Consider the following 21,456-nt stretch of genomic DNA (forward strand, 5'->3'; position numbering starts at 1 on the left):
TGAGGTAATATCTATGTGAGAAGAGTTTGTACTTTTAAAAAAAATCAAGATAGCAAGTCAGAGCTACTACAGTTAGCTGCAAACAGACGGCGCAATCTAGAATGAATGATTTCATGTGATTTAATCTTATTTAATCTGATTTTGTCTTAATTCTTCTGATTTCATCTTAATTCCGTTTTATTTAATCTGATTTAAACAAAGACTAAACATTGTGATGGTGCCATGTAATAATGGCTTAAGGAAACTATGATATAATCTGGGAAAACCACCATAAATCTATCATCCATCAATCTTCATAAAGCACTTTTTATGTCATGAAAATCTGGCACAAAGTGCTTTACATTAAAAGCAAAAAAGGACAAAAAAACTAAATTACTTGTCAGAAACACCGGAATTAAGAGTCCGTGAAACCAACATATATACAACATATAGGAGCTGTCCCAACCGTGTTATTGGTGTTAGGAAACTAAACCACTGGAAAAATAAAAAAGATACGAAGACTAAGTAAAATAAAATTAAGAGAATAAAAACATAAACCATATCAATAAAGACATTGTAGAAAGCAATAAAATTATAATAAAATTATTTAAATGAGATGACAAAATTTCAGAAAATAAAAACACCACATACTTTTAACATGTTAACATGTAGTAAAAAATTTTTATTTATTTTTTTTTAACCTGTCCTGTCTGCGATGGACTGGCGAGCTGTCCAGGGTGTACCCTGCCTGTCGCCCAAAGCCAGCTGGAATAGGCTCCAGCTTCCCCGTGACCCTGAATTGGATCACGGCAGCCGCCACCCCAGGCAGGCGCAACCCAGACAGGCGCCCCCCAGGCAGGCGCCGCCCCAGGCAGGCGCCCCCCCAGACAGGCGCCCGCCCCAGACAGGCGCCCGCCCCAGACAGGCGCCCGCCCCAGACAGGCGCCCGCCCCAGACAGGCGCCCGCCCCAGACAGGCGCCCGCCCCAGACAGGCGCCCGCCCCAGACAGGCGCCGCCCCAGGCAGGCGCCCCCCCCAGGCAGACGCCCCCCCCCAGACAGGCGCCCCCCCAGACAGGCGCCGCCCCAGGCAGGCGCCCGCCCCAGGCAGGCGCCCGCCCCAGGCAGGCGCCCCCCCAGGCAGACGCCCCCCCAGACAGGCGCCCCCCCCAGACAGGCGCCGCCCCAGGCAGGCGCCCGCCCCAGGCAGGCGCCCCCCCAGGCAGGCACCCCCCCAGGCAGGCACCCCCCCAGACAGGCGCCCCCCCAGGCAGGCACCCCCCCAGGCAGGCGCCCCCCCCAGACAGGCGCCCCCCCAGACAGGCGCCCGCCCCAGACAGGCGCCCCCCCAGGCAGGCGCCCGCCCCAGGCAGGCGCCCCCCCAGGCAGGCGCCCCCCCAGGCAGGCGCCCCCCCAGGCAGGCACCCCCCCAGGCAGGCAAAGCAGAGAGCATACACCCACCCACACGCCGCCTCTCCCTTCCTTCATTACATCTGAGCAACAACAGGAGTACGACCTAGCTAGCAGCAGAAGCTGCTGCTGGAAAAGGGCCAGTAGTAAAACTTCAGAAGAACGTTGATGAACGGTCAGTCTGCTTTTTATGTCGGACATTTTATTGGTCACACAGACTGAAACACTTAGCAAAGGCTAGTAATGTACAGCTGACATGTTAGCTACATTGTTGATCTTCAGTTATTCCTCTTTGCGTAAGGTTTATGCATTGAACGCTCACCTTGTGAAACTAATCCTGCTTTCATGCTAAACGTGTTCAACTTTAACAGTTTGTGTCAATCAGAATAGTAGTTTAAAGACAAATGAAAGAGTTTTTCAATTTCTCACTTTATTTTTCTTGATCTTATTTTGTATCCACCAATCCGAATATTAGAAGTCCATAGCAGATGTGAGCGTGTCTGAGAGTTTGGTTGCAATTTTGTCTGAAAAAACAAACAAAGAAAAAAGACCCTTTTGTTTGTGATACAGTTAAACAAGCAAATCCTTAGCTAAGTAGACAACCCCAAAATGATTCATTGTGTCAAAGTGAGACCAAGAGTTACACGAACCAGCTCTTTTAAGTTGTTTCTTCCTCTTCTTACTGGCAGCCATGAGTGCCTGGCCCTGCTGTAAAGGATCTACATTGAAAATATCCTTCAAATCTGGAGCTTTGGGAGCAACTTTCTTTGCAGGTATGTCAGTCTTCTTCTGCACTTTTATTTCCACTGTCATTGGTCCAAACTATTGAAGAAGAGAGTATCAGAGGTAACAGGTGATCTCAATCATCTCATGTAAAGTTGTGGTTTATACGTTTCTCACCTCTGTGTCCTGATCATCATCCATAGATTCAGCTTCATCTTTGAATGATTTCTCATCCACTGTGTCTCCCTCGGTTTTTATGTTGAAATCTATCACATCCGGATCGCCTTGTGTCATTCCAGTCGTTTCCATGCATAGTCCCATTTGGATGTTGCCACAAAACGACTCTGAAATAAAGCAAAAATCATTTTATAATGTTTTGCTTTTATACATGGCAGATATTATAACCAGAAAGTAGCCTGATGGATTTTACAATTACGTAGGAGATGAAATAAGAAGCACATAAAAACCAGAAATATATTGTGCTCTTACAGGAGCTACAAAGTGTTAGGAAAGCTCCAGTGGACCGCTTTGCAAAGCTTAAACTTTCAGTAATTCACATTTCAACATGTTATATAATAAACAATCGGAAGTGAATTAGTAATGCATAAAGCATCTCATTTTTTTAAATAAATAAAAATGCCAACAAAAAAACCCAAAACTATTTGACTTAATGTACAATAGTACACAATAAGCTGTACTGCTTTGTTTAAACGTTTAAGATACCTGCAAGAACTTCCTGATTTCCTTTTTCTAGCTCTTCCCAGTCGAAGGCTTTTCCCATCTCCGTGACAATCTCAGCGCTGATGTGTGTCGGGAGGGTGTGAGTCTCTGGAGGGTGCGTGAAGTAGGTGATCCTTCCGCTACAAAAACAAACAAGAACAACAGCTATATACAGCACTAAAACATCTGAAACTTTTAAAACAGTTTATTCTCAAACCAACCCAGTCCAGTCCATCAGCACGCCCTTAGCTGCTTTATCGGTGTCGGGAAGGCCTCCTTTCCTCAGTCTGCCCTGCCGACGAGCAAGCAATGCCAAGAACTCCAGAGCTGTCTGAAAGTCTGGAACTCCATAATGGTCCATAATCTGCACACGCATCACAGCTGATGTCAAGCTGTAGTTTGAGATACATTATCAATATCCAGCGGACTGCAAAGGCGGCTTGTCTTACTTGTGCCTTGTTGCAGCGCCGGAGGATGGCTTCAACAGGTGGAAGAGGATCCACAAGCTGTTCGATTTTCACGCAGTTACGCAGAATCATTGCAGCGTCAGTTGTTGATGTTGCCATGACGATGCCAGGACAATCTAGGAGTTTTACGTGTTTGTCCAAATGGACTTCTTGAAGACACCTGAAATCCAAAAAACCTCATGAGCAAGACTTAGAGTACGCCTGACTTCCTGGAGCTAAAAGGCAGTAAAACCAAGACCCTGCTCATCGACTCCAAACCACAACAGACCCATCACCATCGATTCATAGCGGTGCTCAAGTGCCCCAGAAAACCCAGACGCACCAGTCTAACGGAGAAACACATGAACTATAACAATGGCTGGCAGTCTATGAGTTAATATTATTTTATACTTTATTTTTCCTATCCAGCATTGAAGCAGCAGGATGATGGGAACTGTTCCATTAGCAGCTTCTTTCAGTGTACAGACCCATCTAGTAGAAATACATCTCTGTCCCTTGTCTGTGACTTCTTCATAAACCTCATTATCTCGCCAGTTTCCAACTCTTGTTGTTTCACAGCATCAACAGAATGTCAGCATCTGTGTTTTCACATTCAGTGTGGAGGTCGTCAACTCGAGACATGTCTACAGCTTGTTTTTGACATTCACTACCATCAGGGTTAAAATATTGCACATTGTCCCAGTTTTTGTATTGCCCCTTGGCTTTACCTGCTCTGCTTAAAACTCTGGCTGTGCGCTGAACACCATCATCTCTGTTTGTAAATGTGATCATCTGACATGTTCTCGGTTTTACAAAAGTCTGAGACACAGTGGTCCTGTATGGTTTTTAATATCTCTTGTGCTTTCTCCCTCATCCGTTTCTTTGTTCTCAGTGACTTGGTCATCTTCATATACATTTGGCTCATCCTCTGTGTTGTCTGACACATCAGGGTGAACCATGTTTTCATCTTCTTTACCGCATGTAAGAACATTAGGCAATCCAGATTTATCCTCATCCTTTTCATCTGTTGGTCTGAGTTGCTTACGTAATACCCTTCTTACTCTTTCTGAGCATTCCACCTCTGTGAAGGCTCTCCTGGAAGCATGCAACGTCGCCAAGTGCCGTCCTACTCAAGTACTCACAGAGTTTCCTTCTGGAGCTGCTAGTTTGTCAACTAGAATAGAAAGAAGATTAGGATTCTGTCTAAACACAAGCTGGTGTGGGCTATAGCCATGTCTGCTGATCATACTGTTTTTAGCCACAAGAGCCCAGTCTAAAGCACATATGTTCATTTTTCACCTCCAGGAGAATCTCAGTCCATGTTGCGTCTCTCCAGTAGTCCGTTGCTCCACGGACTGTATCCTGCTGTAGTCTTTGTCTCTATGTTGAACTTTTCTGCAATGTCTTCGACTTCCTCATTGTTGAACTCTCCGCTGTTGTCTGTGTAGATGCACTTGGAGGCACCATGGACACTGATCCAGGAGTGAATGAATGAGTTAACCATCTCTGAGGGTTTCTTAGTCCTGAATATTTCCAGCACTGAAGCGCATGAAGTGATCAATGATGTGAAGATATCATACACCAGGCTCCAGCTCGTGTAGATCCAGAGCCACCATCTCGTACTCTGATGCTAACGGCAAACCAACAGCAGGTTTAGGCTTGGTCCTGCTGTATTTTTGACATATCTCACAGTCATGCACAATCTCCTGCAGAATGACTGGGCAGTCTTTATCAATATTTCCAGAGCTTTGGATAAGTCTCTGTAGCCGGCCTGCGGAAGCATGGCCAAACTGTTTGTGAAGCTTCAGGAGGACTTTATGCTGTTCTTTTGTTGACATCTCTGCTGTGACAACAAGGACTTCACTTTCATTGTAGTTTACTTCTTCATTCTCATCTCTAATGTCTACATAATAGTGACCCGAACTGGTAAGCTCAAGAGGCACTTGTTCTTTAAACATAATGACTCTGTCATTCTCCATGTCTAAAACTGTTCCTGCTCTTTTCAGGGATTTCTTGCTTAATAGCAAAGGAATATCAGCAGGTACAACTTCAGTTTCAATATGGCACCTTGTCTGCCCTATTTTGTCAGGAAGTTTTACTTTTCTGTTGGAACACACCACTTGACCGTCTCCAAATCTGAACGACCTGCAGCTTGAAGATCCTGTTTGTAGCAGTTTGTGGACTTGGCTTTGACTCAGATCTTTTGTGCAGCTCTCCAGCCACTTCTCACCACAAACAGTACGTGTACATGCAGCGTCAATGATAGCTGATCCCAGCGATTCAGTAAGAAAAATCTCAGTCCATCATAGCTTTACTTTACTTCATTCTTCTGATGAGGTCAGTCTTTAGCCCAATGGTAAGTCCTCTGGCAGACAGCACATTTTGTCCGTTTACCATATTTGTCGAGTGGATTTGTACCTTGCTGTGGCTGCCGGCGTCTTCTTTGTAGCGAGCCCTGGCTCTGTTTGAACTTGCTTAGTAGTCTGTTTTCTGTGTAGAAGGCTTCATCTTGAGTCTCACTGCCGGTAGTTTTCCCCCCGACGATCCACTTCAGTGCAGACTTCATGGATGTAAAAGTCAGTTCTGTGCAGTGACAGCTTAAGCTTGTTCCGACCTCCATGAGAACCCAGAACTTTTTTCTTGTTCTCGAGGCTCCGAGAAGAAAATGACATCATTTTGTTCTCGCGGACGTGTTTGAAGACAGTTCTCGACACATCGGGCCAGCAGAACTTTTTCTTGTGGGGCTGCGAGAAGTATCGTGTGATTGGTTGGACATTTTAGGCTGGGCGTGGTTAACACGGAGAAACAGGAAGCAGAGTTGCTGCTTCCGCATTTTTACTGTTGCAGGTAAAACGGATTGTTTTGATAAAACAGCTGATCGAGGTGGTGAGAAAGTACCAACATTTTTACATGTAGCATTAAAACACTTGGACCCTGCCGCGTGCGCGACCCGCCCCGCCGCGTGCGCGACCCGCCCCGCCGCGTGCGCGACCCGCCCCGCCCCGCCGCGTGCGCGACCCGCCCAGCCGTGGACGAAGTTGCTCGTTATGAAACTAGAAAAGTTCTCGCGATAGTACAACACACATTAGAAGTCAACGTTACCCACCTTGTATTTGATTGAACATGTTCTGGGGCCTTTATCCAACTGACACCAAAATTTGTGAGGACACTCAAGAGGCATGTGTGATTAAAAGTTGTGCTGGTCGTTTAAGGGGCGGGGCCACAAGTTTGATGTCTCGTCATCAACAACAAATTCATATAACTCCTGCATAAAAAAAATATATCTGCACCTAAATTGATACATATGATGCCAGTCCCATCCTGAACACAAGCGCATATCAATAATTGGATTTCAAATAAGCTCCGCCCCCTGAAAAAGGAAGTGTCTGTTTTTCAAAGCGAGGTCGCTATTTATCTCTGATATATCACCAGATCTGCACCAAACTGACACTGGATCGATCGGGTACAATGCTGACCACAAACACGGCATGACATCACTAACATAGCCCCGCCCACTGGCGACAGGAAGTCTTTGTTCTAAAGCCTAAATGACCTGACATGGAGTTTGGCTGTTAAGGGTGAGAGAAGTATGGGAGGAGGTTGCAACGTAGGAGGGAGGGCCTTTCTAGTTTGTATTTGTTTTCTAAATCAACATCAGCCCCGCCCATATTTTAAGCATGTAAACACGGATTGCTGGAATATCTTGTCAACGGTGGGGAAAGAGCTTATTTCAAATACAAGTACACACACTAAACTTACTTTGTAACACCAGGAGTGGCTCCAACACTACATGCTCGTGCTCGCTTCAGGCTGTTGATCAAACTACTCTTTCCCACATTTGGAAAACCTGCAAACATAAAAAAAAAATCAATTGACCTCATTAAATTTTAGTTTTGAGCACAGATATTACTCTATCCTACAGGTTTTTGTTGTTTTCCCACTCCAATGCACCTTGGCAAGCTGTTGGATACATTTGATTTGAATCAGGTGTATTGGAGCAGGGAAACAACAGCGCTGTTGGGAATGACAGTAAAATCAACAGGACAAAAGTTTGACATCCCTGGTTTAGAGCACAGAGTTGTACAATCTACTACCCTGCAATATGCCTTCCTTCTCTGACACACCTGGCTCCCTGGATGACTCGTTACGAAGCCACTGCAGGGGGAATTCAGTCATTTCATTCAGGCGAGTTGGAGAAGAGATGCAGGAAAGTAGATCTGCAGGACTACTCTACATAAACTGTGTGTAGACACAAACTCAGAGGAGTGTTGCAGCTCTTCTTCTGGTTGCATTTAAGCGTAACTGGATGCTGTTGCTTACCTACAACCCCAACAGTGATGGCCGTCTTTATATCCTGGTTGCGGCAGTAGTTACCAAGTAACTTCATCAGGCAATCTGCTCCAATGCATGCGCTACTGCTCAGGAGCTCAGACGTGGCTTGTGTCACTGGAACGTTACTGCGTTTCTATCCATCAAAATAGACAATAAATGATCTTATGCAGTGATTTTGAACTAGAGTTTTTGTAACAGAGCTTTTAAGAAATTCCCATCAATTCAGGCAACGTGAGTCCAAACTTCTGACGTGTAGTATAAAAACATTGCTTCACTACTTGCCAAGTTTTTTGTCTGTTGCTGAGTCGACGCTTTGAAAGCTACAGTAGGAAACTCATTACGAAGATACTTAATCCACTTCTCCACAATTTCCTTTGACACCAAGTCTATAAGCAAAACCATAATTATTAATAGTTTTCTAAGTCACAAATCTTTCTACAGGGCTGCGCTCTTTCTTACCGATCTTGTTGAGCACTAAAACCATCTTTTTGTTGGTGCCACTTTGGATGACTGCCTGCTCCACCTGGGGACATCTGCACCCCAAAGGGTCGCGAGCATCCAACACCTCCAGAATCACATCTGAAGCCTCCACCACCTCAAAGATGACAATTGAATACAAGTTTTACTCAACAAATGTGAGGAAATGATCAGATAACATCCTACCTTTATCTTATATTGATCTATTTTGTCTTACGGAAACCTGGTTGCAGCAGGAGGATCATGTTAGTATTAATCAATCGACTCCACCAGATTGTTAAAATGTTCATGTTTCAAGGAGGAGGAGGTGTGGCAGCTATTTTTTAAATCAGAGCTATTGATTCAATTCAATTCAATTCAACTTTATTTATATAGCGTCAAATCACGGCAATGCCATCTCAAGACGCTTTACAGACAGAGGGGAAAACATAATGAAGGCCAATTCATAACAGCCTATATAAGGAAACCAACAGATTGAGTTGAGTCCAACTCAATCTCCCATCCTGAGCAAGCACACTGGCGACAGTGGGAAGGAAAAAACTCCCTTTTAACAGGAAGGAAACCTCCGGCAGAACCCGGCTCAGGACAGGCAGCCATCTGCCTCTGCTGTGTGGGGGGAAGAGGACAGAAAGACAACAGACAACAGGAACTGCTACTCCCGGCCAGGGAGACCTGCTGAGACAGGAGACATACATGTTAATGATGCAACACTGTTATTGGGGGGGGGGGGGGGGGGATAAAAGAGAGAGATAAAGAGAAAAAGAAAGAAGCTCAGTGTATCAGGAAATGTCCCTCAGCAGTCTAAACCTATAGCAGCATAACTAAGGGATGCTAACCATCCCTAGCTATAGGACTTATCAAAAAGATAAGTCTTCAGCCTAGTCTTAAAGGTGGGGAGGGTGTCTGCTTCCCTAACACTAACTGGGAGCTTATTCCATAAGAGAGGGGCCTGATAACCAAAGGCTCTGCCTCCTGCTCGGCTCTTTGAGACTCTAGGAACCACAAGTAAGCCTGCAGTCTGCGAACGAAGTACTCTGCTTGGTATATAAGGAACAATGAGGTCTTTGATATATAGTGGTGCCTGGTTGTGGAGGGCTTTATATGTAAGGAGAAGGATTTTAAATTCTATTCTAGATTCAACAGGCAGCCAATGAAGAGAGGCTAAAACTGGAGAAATATGATCTCTCCTGCTGGTTCTGGTCAGGACTCTGGCTGCAGAATTCTGGATCAGCTGAAGGCTTTTCAGGGCATATTTAGGACAGCCCAGTTATAGAGAGTTACAGTAATCTAGTCTCGAAGTAACAAAAGCGTGAACCAGTTTTTCTGCATCACTCTGAGACAGAATGTCCCTAATTTTGGCTATATTACGTAAATGAAAGAAGGCTGTTTTAGTAACCTGCTTAATATGTGGGCCAAAGGACAGGTCAGGGTCAAATATTACTCCAAGGTTTCTCACTGTAGCACTGGAAGCTAAAGTAATGCCATCCAGGTTCATTACAAAACTGGAAAATTTAGCTCTGAGTTTTTCAGATCCAACGAGAATTACTTCAGTCTTATCTGAGTTTAAGAGGAGAAAATTTCTAGACATCCAAGTCTTTATGTCTATGAGACAATTTTGTAGCCTATTGGGCTGATTTGTTTCATCTGGTTTAAAGGATAAGTATAGTTGAGTATCATCTGCATAACAATGAAAGTTTATTCCATGCTGTCTAATAATTTTGCCTAAAGGGAGCATATATAGCGTGAAGAGTATTGGTCCAAGTACAGAACCTTGAGGAACTCCATGACTTACTGTAGTTTGTGAGGAGGACTTGTCATTTACATGAACGAACTGAAGTCTATCAGATAAGTATGATTTAAACCAGCTTAACGCTGTACCTGTAATTCCAATCACCTGTTCTAGTCTCTGTAACAGAATGTTATGATCGACTGTATCAAATGCAGCACTAAGATCAAGCAAGATAAGTACGGACACAAGTCCTTTGTCTGAGGCCATAAGAAGGTCATTAGTAACTTTCACCAATGCTGTCTCAGTGCTATGATGAGCTCTAAATCCTGACTGAAACTCCTCGCATAAATTATTTCTGCTCAGGTGGGCATGTAGCTGAGCTGAAACTATTTTCTCCAGAATTTTGGACATAAACGGGAGATTAGATATAGGTCTATAATTTGCTATCACCTCTGGATCCAGAGATTGTTTTTTAAGTAAAGGCTTGATTACAGCAGTTTTAAATGATTGTGGTACATATCCTGTCACTAAAGACATATTGATAAGATTTAGTAGTGATGTATTAATTAAAGGGAAAATATTCTTAAAGAGGCTCGTTGGGAGAGGGTCTAAGATACAGGTGGATGGTTTAGATGAAGCTATTATTTTAGTTAATTCAGAGGGTTGGACAGGACAGAAACTATTTAGACACAAGTCAGATCCTGGTTCTAAGGATGCTTCGGAGACCACAACAGGCTCAACATTATAGGTAGAAGGAAGAATATTGTGAATTTGATCTCTAATAGTATCAATTTTATTCCTGAAAAAATACATGAAATCATCACAGCTAAGTGAGAAAGGAATACATGGCTCCACAGCGCTCCGGCTCCTAGTAAGCCTGGCTACAGTGCTGAAAAGAAACCGAGGGTTGTTTTTGTTTTCCTCTATCAATGATGAATAATAAGCTGTTCTTGCCGTATGTAAGGCTTTTTTGTATACAATTAAACTTTCTTTCCAGGTTAAGTGAGACTCCTCTAGTCCTGATGAACGCCATCTGTTTTCCAAACGCCTTGACGCCTGTTTTAGAGCTCGAAGCTGGGAATTAAACCAGGGAGCCTTCATAATCTTACCTAATTTCTTCTTCTTTAGGGGAGCAACATTATCCCAAGGTTGTACGCATTGAAGCTGTTATAGTATCAGCATGTTGATCAATCTGAGCAGGAGTAAGGCTTAAAGGGGGACTCTCAGTCATGCTAACACATGGTAGATGTGAAAAAATTGATTCAATTGATTGTTTAAATTTTGTAATATTATTGTCTGATAAACATCTACTATAGTAGAATTTATCTTTGGTCAGTGAGTAATCAAATAAAGTGAATTCAAAGGTTAATAAGAAGTGATCGGACAAGACAGGGTTTTGAGGAAATACTTTGAGCTTATCAGTCTCAATACCAGATGTTAGAACCAGATCAAGAGTGTGACCATGAGAGTGAGTGGCTCCATGGACATTTTGTGAAAACCCAATTGAGTTTAGAATAGAGCTAAAGGAAATGTTTAAACTATCATTTTCATGGTCAACATGAATATTAAAATCACCTAGTACAATGACCTTATCAGTAGTCAGCACTAACTCAGACAAGAGATCAGAGAATTCGGTCAGAAACTCGGAGTAAGGTCCAGGTGGGCGATACACTAATGCTAAAAGGAGCGGTTTCTCTCAATTCCATTTTGGATGAGATAAATTTAATGTCAGGAATTCAAAGGATATATAGTTAGTTTTGTGCTTAGGACTAATTAATAATTCTGACTGAAAAATAGCTGCAACACCTCCTCCTCTGCCTGTAGTTCTAGGAATGTGAAAGTTTAAATAGTTAGCTGGCGTAGCTTCATTAATACTAACATAATCCTCTTGCTGTAACCAGGTTTCCGTAAGACAGAATAAATCAATGTGGTGATCACCTATCAAGTCATTGACTAATAAAGACTTATTTGGGAGGGATCTAATATTCAGTAGGCCACACTTTATTGTCTTATTTTCAGATTTTATTAGATCCATTGTTTTTATTTTTATGAGGTTTTCACGATTAACCCCAGAAGTGTTTTTGTGTTGTTTAATTCTTACTGCTGGGGAGTTGTATAAGGTCGGAATGGGGTTTTGGGTGGGCGGCGGCAGGTGGGAAGCTGCAGAAAAGTGTGTAGGACTACAATTCTGCCTCCTGGTCCCAACCCTGAGTTGTCAATTTAGCTGACTAATAAAAGAGTCCATATTGCTAGATAAGAGAGCGGCTCCATCCAACGTGGGATGGATGCCATCTCTCCTAATAAGACCAGGCTTTCCCCAAAAAGCGCTCCAATTATCTATAAAACCCACGTTGTTATCGGGACACCACCTAGACAACCAGCGGTTGAAGGATGACATGCGGCTAAACATGTCATCGCTGATTAAATTTGGCAAGGGACCAGACCTCCGATTGGCGTAACCGGGTGTCGTTACCGCCGACGTGAATTACAATCTTACGGTATTTACGTTTAGCCTTAGCCAGCAGTTTCAAATACGATTCGACGTCGCCCGCTCTGGCCCCAGGAATGCATTTGACTATGGTCCCCGGTGTCTCTAGAGCCACGTTTCTGACTATGGAACTACCTATAATCAGGGTTTCTGCCTCAGCGGGTGTGTCGCCGAGCGGGGAAAATCTGTTAGAAACGTGAACAGGTCGGTGGTGGCCAGTGGGTTTTGGTTTGGGGCTACGCTTCCGCCTGACCGTCGTCCAGCCCGCCTCGGCTCCCGGCTGCGCGGGAACTGCTGAGGGACCGCTAGGTGGGCTAGCTGCCCTGGCTGGTAGCTCCGCACTGGCTAATGGGGGCTTGCTAACTAACTGCTTCCCTAACTGAGTGCGGAGCTGGGCTTCTAACTCACAGAGCCTCGCCTCCAAAGCTGCCAAGCTGCTACACTTAATACACCTACCGTTATCACTAAAGGAGGCGGAGGAGTAGCTAAACATCAGACACACCGAGCAAGAAAAGGCAGGGGACCGGGGTGTGGGAAGAGAGCTAGCAGCCATGCTAAAACCGAGTGCTTGAGCTGTTTAAGTCAGTAAACAGAAAGCCTAAGATCCCAAAAATAAATGCAATATATAGAACAGTGGTTTGGGAAGATATTGTGCGCTAAAGTGAGTGGTTGGTTAACAATAGATAGAAGTTAGAAAGAAGTTAAAGGAGCCAACGGCTCATAGCAATCCGCAGTGACACACGCTAGGGAAACAGGAAATGACACAATACGTTACCGCAACGTCAGCGCGTCCAGACGTTGAAATGAGACACTGACAGATGTTGGGGTGAATGTGCTTCCCAGTGTAAGAAGACCAGGTCAGTCTTAGACATAAAAATAGTTACCATAGCTTTGAACACATGACTCTTAGTCTATCCCACCCAAGATGGAAATCAGAGAAGCCACTTCTCCTAGTAGTAGTCTACCGTCCACCTGGACCCTAACCCTAACCCTGTACTGGACCTGATCAATTCATCTCTATTAATAGGATATGTACCTCAATATTTTAAGACAGCTGTAATTAAACCGTGGCTTAAAAAACAACTCTGGATCCAGGAGTTTTAGCTAATTATAGACCAATATCTAATCTCCCATTCTGGTCTAAAATTCTGGAGAAAACGGTTTCAACCCAACTATGTTCCTATCTGAGAAGAAACAATCTGAAGAGTTCCAGTCAGGATTTAGAGCTAATCATAGCACAGAGACAGCACTGGTGAAAGTCTAATGATCTTCTCATGGCCTCAGATAAAGGACTTCTGTCTGGACTCATTCTTTTAGATCTCAGTGCTGCATTCGACACTATTGATCACAATATTCTGCTACAGAGGCTGGAACATGTTATTGGGATTAAAGGGACCGCATTAGACTGGTTCCAGTCATATTTATCTGATAGATTTCAGTTTGTAAATGTAAATGATGAGTCTTCCTCACACACCAGGGTAAGTCATGGAGTTCCTCAGGGTTCTGTACTTGGACCAGTACTTTTCACATTATACATGCTTCCCTTATGAAATATCATCAGGCAGCATGGTATAAATTTTCATTGCTATGCGGATGACACTCAGATCTACCTCTCCATGAAGCCAGATGAAACCAATCAGTTTCTTAGATTACAAAGATGTCTTACAGACATCAAGACCTGGATGACTCTGAATTTTCTCCTGTTAAACTCAGACAGACTGAGGTTTCTGTCTTTGGACCTGAAAAACTCAGGACAACATTGTCCAGCTGTGTAATTAATCTGGATGCATTGATCTGGCTTCCAGTACCACAGTGAGGAACCTTGGAGTTATTCTGGATCAGGATTTGTCCTTCTGCTCACATTTAAAACAGTTTTCTAGAACCTTAGAAGCTTCTCGTAACACTGAATTTAATTGAATTGAATACCTTTTTAAATTCCCGGTAATATGCTTTTCTTGAATTCTCATTTTCAAAGTTCACATGTTTCTCCAAATTCTGCAACTCTGTCTCCTGTAACCACAATCAAAGGAAATAAAAGTTACTGCAACAGACGGAATAAAATGTATGAACTACAGTCCAAAGCAGCTCATATTTACCCTCTGCTCAAACTCTCGTTGACGCTGTAAGATGTCATTTTGAAAGCTGTACAAGTTTCTTCTTTTCATCATCTCACGTTCCCTGGACTGTTTCTGCTTCTCCTCGAGTTCTTGAACCTGATCAGAAAAGAACTAAATGAATTCGAGACCCAGTTGTCCTAAACATTTTATCACCACTGTTGCTTTAAAGGTGGAGTTCATAAGATTTTCAATATTTTCAAAATTAACTAATAAAATAACTACAATCATAATTAGTTTTTTTGAACATGTAGGTTCCAGTCTGTCCATATTTAATGCATTATTAAATTACAAGTTTAATTACTGACAAATGACAAAAAGCACTTTTTTTTTACTGGTAGGCAAACATTTAAGAAGGGTCTTTATCATTAATTAAACTTGTAATTTAATAAGATCAAATATAGACAGACTGGAACCTACATGTTTAAAAAATATCTAATTATGATTGTAGTTATTTTATTAGTTAATTTATTTTGAAAATATTGAAAATCTTACATACTCCACCTTTAACTATAGGAGAGAGAAGACTGGTTATGATTTACCCTTTGCCTCCTGATATCCTCTGGTTTCCGAGGGTTCTTGATATGCTGGACAGCTGAATGATCTGTAGTCCTTGGCAGCCCTGAGGCGTCACTCTTTCGTCCAGCTTCATTCTGCACAAAGTGAATTTTAGTAGATTAATTTTGTGTTTGTGTTAGGCCTGGGCGATATGGCAGATAAAATTCATTTTTAAACCAAATCCGATTTCCTATTTTAATTTTTTTTTCTCCTTACTGTAAAGAAAAAGTAAAAAATGATTCTTTTTCAAAAATGCTTTTATTGCGATCAGCCTAGGAGTTTACCTGAATTTAAAGTCCAACTAAACAAGCTATTAAACAAGATTGTAAAAAGAGATGCAGGCGCTGCCGCTGTAAACATTATAACAAACAACATGTTTGCACTTAGTGCGTTTCCACTGTGAGATAGTTTTTAACTTTTAATTATACATTTAAGAATAGGCCTCACTTGTGTAACTTTATTTCAAAATAAAAAAACTAATCAATAAAGCGCCTCCTCTTTGAAGAAAAATAGTGATTCCTTTCAGAGTATTTTGACATTAAATAACCAAAACATTTTCCCACATTGGTAATGAAGTAACAAAAATGAATGTTTCTTTCCACTTATCATTTTCGAGAAAATTGACCTCTTTGATACAAAATACTATTTTTAAAAAAACATCCCTGGATGTTAAAGCTATATTTCTAACATACATGTATTATTACATTCTTGTTGTTTTTTCTTTAATTTACACATTTTTGGCAAAAAGACGAGCCTGTCAGCTGCACAGACCCCCTGTGGCATGCGCCCACTCCCACACTGAAGACCCTGCGTTTCCATCACACCTAGAACTGCGCAAAGCTAAATATCACCATAAAACCCGCTGCTATAAAAGTTTTTATGATCTCGAGGTGGTTTTTCAGATATTTCGATATAGAAATATAAATCAAAAGTGTAATGGAAACACTTTTTTACGTTTACGTGTCCGGGGACGTGACGTGGGGGACGTGACCAGTTAATTCCCGGTAAAGATGGCGCAGTGTGGAATAAACAACAGCGAATTTCAGAGTTTTAGAAAAGAAAATGAGGGAGAAAAGCTTCAAAATTCCGAAGCAAATTGTCCACAGCAAGTAGAAAACTAACATAACGCTACGTGCCCACTTTGCATTAACCGCAATTTTTGTAAAATCTCACGAAAAAGGAGATTTAACGGAACGTGATGGAAACACAGAGAGGGAACTTGTGCGTTGCTAGCTGCCATGGTGTGTTTATGCGGTTCTGTGGAAAACCAGTGGGAGTGACGTCACTATGAGGTACGGAAGCCCAAAAGGTGCTGGCAGGGCAAAAAAAAAAAAATCTTGATTGTCATAAAAAAATCTTCATTAAAAAGCAAATGTGAATTAATCAATTAGATCGATTAATCGGCCAGCCTGAGTTTCTGTACTCCGCCTCTCGCCTGAGGGCTGCTGGGATTGGCTCCAGCTCCCCCGCGACCTTTAATCAAATGGTTTCAGAAAAGGAATGAATAAATTTTGTTTGTGAATCTGACAAAGTCTTCCATCAGGAATCTTTCAATTTTGACTGGTTTTACTTTTGCCCATGTTTTCCATGTGTCCCTCTTCCAACCTACCTGACTTACAATAAATGGATCCAACAGCCTATGAGGTTTTGCACAATGTGTGATCATTCAGGGCTTAGGTCTGAAACTTGGCAGGATTGTGGCCCTTGAGAAGCGGAGCTGAACACCACTGCTTTAGATGCTTTTGTTCAGAATGTAGTTCGCTCATCTTTTTATCATTTAAATATTGCTGAGATAATTAGCATAATCTCTGCAACACAACAAGAAGTGACTTTTCATACCTTTGTTTCTCGGTAACTGGCGTAAATTATCACAGTGGTTTCCAACCGCATTTCCTTCAGGATTCCCGTCATGTAAATACTCTCCACGTCTGTCTCCACGTCCCCACGTCTGTCTGTCTCCACGTCCCCACGTCTGTCTGTCTCCACGTCTGTCTCCACGTCCCCACGTCTGTCTGTCTCCACGTCTGTCTCCACGTCCCCACGTCTGTCTGTCTCCACGTCCCCACGTCTGTCTGTCTCCACGTCTGTCTCCACGTCCCCACGTCTGTCTGTCTCCACGTCCCCACGTCTGTCTGTCTCCACGTCTGTCTCCACGTCCCCACGTCTGTCTCCACGTCCCCACGTCTGTCTGTCTCCACGTCTGTCTGTCTCCACGTCCCCACGTCTGTCTGTCTCCACGTCTGTCTGTCTCCACGTCTGTCTGTCTCCACGTCCCCACGTCTGTCTGTCTCCACGTCTGTCTGTCTCCACGTCCCCACGTCTGTCTGTCTCCACGTCTGTCTCCACGTCCCCACGTCTGTCTGTCTCCACGTCTGTCTGTCTCCACGTCCCCACGTCTGTCTGTCTCCACGTCCCCACGTCTGTCTGTCTCCACGTCTGTCTGTCTCCACGTCCCCACGTCTGTCTGTCTCCACGTCTGTCTGTCTCCACGTCCCCACGTCTGTCTGTCTCCACGTCTGTCTGTCTCCACGTCCCCACGTCTGTCTGTCTCCACGTCTGTCTGTCTCCACGTCCCCACGTCTGTCTGTCTCCACGTCTGTCTGTCTCCACGTCCCCACGTCTGTCTGTCTCCACGTCCCCACGTCTGTCTGTCTCCACGTCTGTCTCCACGTCCCCACGTCTGTCTGTCTCCACGTCTGTCTGTCTCCACGTCCCCACGTCTGTCTCCACGTCTGTCTGTCTCCACGTCCCCACGTCTGTCTGTCTCCACGTCTGTCTCCACGTCCCCACGTCTGTCTGTCTCCACGTCCCCACGTCTGTCTGTCTCCACGTCTGTCTCCACGTCCCCACGTCTGTCTGTCTCCACGTCCCCACGTCTGTCTGTCTCCACGTCTGTCTCCACGTCCCCACGTCTGTCTCCACGTCCCCACGTCTGTCTCCACGTCCCCACGTCTGTCTGTCTCCACGTCTGTCTCCACGTCCCCACGTCTGTCTGTCTCCACGTCTGTCTGTCTCCACGTCTGTCTCCACGTCCCCACGTCTGTCTGTCTCCACGTCCCCACGTCTGTCTGTCTCCACGTCTGTCTCCACGTCCCCACGTCTGTCTGTCTCCACGTCCCCACGTCTGTCTCCACGTCCCCACGTCTGTCTCCACGTCCCCACGTCTGTCTCCACGTCCCCACGTCTGTCTGTCTCCACGTCCCCACGTCTGTCTCCACGTCTGTCTGTCTCCACGTCCCCACGTCTGTCTGTCTCCACGTCCCCACGTCTGTCTGTCTCCACGTCCCCACGTCTGTCTGTCTCCACGTCTGTCTGTCTCCACGTCCCCACGTCTGTCTGTCTCCACGTCCCCACGTCTGTCTGTCTCCACGTCTGTCTGTCTCCACGTCCCCACGTCTGTCTGTCTCCACGTCCCCACGTCTGTCTGTCTCCACGTCTGTCTCCACGTCCCCACGTCTGTCTGTCTCCACGTCCCCACGTTTGTCTGTCTCCACTTCTGTCTCCACGTCCCCACGTCTGTCTGTCTCCACGTCCCCACGTCTGTCTGTCTCCACGTTTGTCTGTCTCCACGTCTGTCTGTCTCCACGTCCCCACGTCTGTCTGTCTCCACTTCTGTCTCCACGTCCCCACGTCTGTCTGTCTCCACATCCCCACGTCTGTCTGTCTCTACGTCTGTCTCCACGTCTGTCTCCAGGTCCCCACGTCTGTCTGTCTCCAGGTCCCCACGTCTGTCTGTCTCCACATCCCCACGTCTGTCTGTCTCTACGTCTGTCTCCATGTCCCCACGTCTGTCTGTCTACAGGTCCCCACGTCTGTCTGTCTCTACGTCTGTCTCCAGGTTCCCACGTCTGTCTCCATGTCTCCACGTCTGTCTCCATGTCCCCACATCTGTCCCCACGTCTCCACATCTGTCTCCATGTCTCCACATCTGTCTCCATGTCCCCACGTCTGTCTCCACATCCCCATGTCTGTCTGTCCCCTCGTCTGTCTCCACGTCCCCACGTCTGTCTGTCTCCACATCCCCACGTCTGTCTGTCTCCACGTCTGCCTGTCTCCACATCCCCACGTCTGTCTGTCTCCACGTCTGTCTGTGTCCACATCTCCACGTCTGTCTGTCTTCACGTCTGTCTCTATGTCCCCACGTCTGTCTGTCTTCACGTCTGTCTCTATGTCCCCACGTCTGTCTGTCTCCACGTCCCCACGTCTGTCTGTCTGCATGTCTGTCCCCATATCTCCACAACTGTCTCCACGTCCCCACGTCTGTCTGTCTCTATGTCCCCACGTCTGTCTGTCTCCACGTCCCCACGTCTGTCTGTCTGCATGTCTGTCCCCATATCTCCACAACTGTCTCCACGTCTGTCTCCATGTCCCCACGTCTGTCTGTCTCTATGTCCCCACGTCTGTCTGTCTCCACGTCCCCACGTCTGTCTGTCTCCACGTCCCCACGTCTGTCTGTCTGCATGTCTGTCCCCATATCTCCACAACTGTCTCCACGTCTGTCTCCATGTCCCCACGTCTGTCTGTCTCCACGTCCCCACGTCTGTCTGTCTGCATGTCTGTCCCCATATCTCCACAACTGTCTCCACGTCTGTCTGTCTCCACGTCTGTCTCCACGTCCCCACGTCTGTCTGTCTCCATGTCTCCACGTCTGTCTCCATGTCTCCACGTCCCCACGTCTGTCTCCATGTCTCCACGTCTGTCTGTCTCCACGTCTCCATGTCCCCACGTCTGTCTCCACGTCCCCACGTCTGTCTCCATGTCCCCACGTCTGTCTGTCTCCACGTCTGTCTCCATGTCCCCACGTCTGTCTCCATGTCCCCACGTCTGTCTCCATGTCTCCACGTCTGTCTCCATGTCCCCACGTCTGTCTGTCTCCACGTCTGTCTCCATGTCTCCACGTCCCCACGTCTGTCTCCATGTCTCCACGTCCCCACGTCTGTCTCCATGTCCCCACGTCTGTCTCCATGTCCCCACGTCTGTCTCCATGTCTCCACGTCCCCACGTCTGTCTCCATGTCTCCACGTCCCCACGTCTGTCTCCATGTCCCCACGTCTGTCTGTCTCCACGTCCCCACGTCTGTCTCCATGTCTCCACGTCTGTCTCCATGTCTCCACGTCCCTAACATGACTAGGCTGTGGCGCTACAGGGGTTGAAATCTGGGCTCTACAGTCAGTCTGAACCTTCCTGTCTTCAGTTTCAGGTTTAGACTCAGGAAAGTTTTCAAAAGCAACTAAAAACCAGAAATTCTGCTTCATCGCCATGACTTTGGAGTTACGTATTTTATTGATAAATGACATTTGGAAGTATTGTCAGCTCACTGCGTGGCTTACATGTTGTCATAGATCCGCAGTGTTAATATAGCTTTAGCTAGCTTAGCTTAGCTAGCTAGCTTAGCTTACCTTCAGTCTCCCGAAGAAGCCGAGCTTTTTGGCGCGTTTTTGCTCTGTAATTAAAAAGAGAAGAAAAGAAAGCGGTTAAAACTCTCTGACAGCGACATGCCAAGTTTAGCTGATGCTTTTTCTACCTACTAGCTTTAGACATGACGACACGTGCTCCTCTCCGTGCGTAGGAAGCGTGTTGACGTCACTATCAACATCCGCTTGAATATCAAAACAAAAGCCAAGCCAACTTTATTTATAAAGCACTTTCTGACAGCCACTGCTGTTCAAAGCTGTGTAATGAGTAATATTTAAAGCAAGTTTCACTCTGCAAAAAAATCCATTCACCCTGAATATCAAGAAAATTTTACTTGAATATAAAACAAAACAAAATAAATAAAAAACAGCAGCCAAAGCAAAGAAATTTACAAATGTTACGCAAGAGAATAAAAACTTAATGTGCGCTGTGCTGCCAGAGTCAGTACAGCGCATGTCGGCTTCTCCTCTGGCTTTCTGGCTTTATGTCGTGGTGTGACAGCAGTGTGATCTGTTTCCATCTAAAAGCTGAGCGGGTCGCTCCTGTGGGCTGAGGCTGGCGCAGATCTGTGACGGTCTCTCCGCTCCGCGCTGATGCTGTGGCAGCAGTATGGGTATAATTGTCTAATTGTCGCCATAAATCTGCATCATTTTAAATTCAAATAATGCTTAATCTCAAGCCGGGCTGGATAAATACAAACCCTCCTGGAGCCCTGCTGTTTTGGCTCTAAACGTGCTGGTTTGGCTGACTGCCGGGTTCTGGTTCTGATGGCTTGGCCCTACTTTCTGGGCCCACCTTATAATTGGTCTTTTTTTAACTAATTAGATTTCCTTTGTGTATTGTTCTGTTTGCTGTATTTGGGTTAATGGTTTGTTTTGTTTTAATTAGTGCTGTATTTTTTTATTCTGTGTGCAGGTGTTGTGGGCCGGAGGCAGCATTCCTTTCCCTGGTGGTGGTTTTTTCTTCACTTGGGGTGCCATGCACAGGTGGTTTGGTTTGCAAGTTTTGTACTTTTTCTTTAAAAGCTGCTATGGCCCATTTTCACCTCCTGCATTTGAGCTGGCAG

At 45.1% G+C, this 21,456-nt stretch overlaps 1 protein-coding gene across 1 annotated transcript; it reads right to left on the reverse strand.

Moving 5' to 3' along the window:
- Nucleotides 1-1,573: 1,573 nt before the first annotated feature.
- On the reverse strand, nucleotides 1,574-20,574 carry gnl3l (G protein nucleolar 3 like). The gene is made up of 15 exons (XM_079242296.1): nucleotides 20,504-20,574; nucleotides 20,375-20,418; nucleotides 14,960-15,070; nucleotides 14,400-14,516; nucleotides 14,230-14,313; nucleotides 8,069-8,204; nucleotides 7,892-7,995; nucleotides 7,598-7,742; nucleotides 7,037-7,124; nucleotides 3,281-3,458; nucleotides 3,053-3,195; nucleotides 2,835-2,971; nucleotides 2,289-2,455; nucleotides 2,039-2,210; nucleotides 1,574-1,912 (listed from the first exon to the last, which is right to left on the reverse strand). The coding sequence occupies exons 1-15, from the start codon at nucleotides 20,514-20,516 to the stop codon at nucleotides 1,860-1,862; spliced, it is 1,692 nt and encodes a 563-aa protein (XP_079098422.1). The 5' UTR covers nucleotides 20,517-20,574; the 3' UTR covers nucleotides 1,574-1,859.
- Between the last annotated feature and the right edge of the window lie 882 nt (nucleotides 20,575-21,456).

The sequence above is a fragment of the Telmatherina bonti genome (genome assembly GCF_933228915.1).
Source record: "Telmatherina bonti genome assembly, chromosome: 6".
Classification (NCBI taxonomy): Eukaryota; Metazoa; Chordata; class Actinopteri; order Atheriniformes; family Telmatherinidae; genus Telmatherina; species Telmatherina bonti.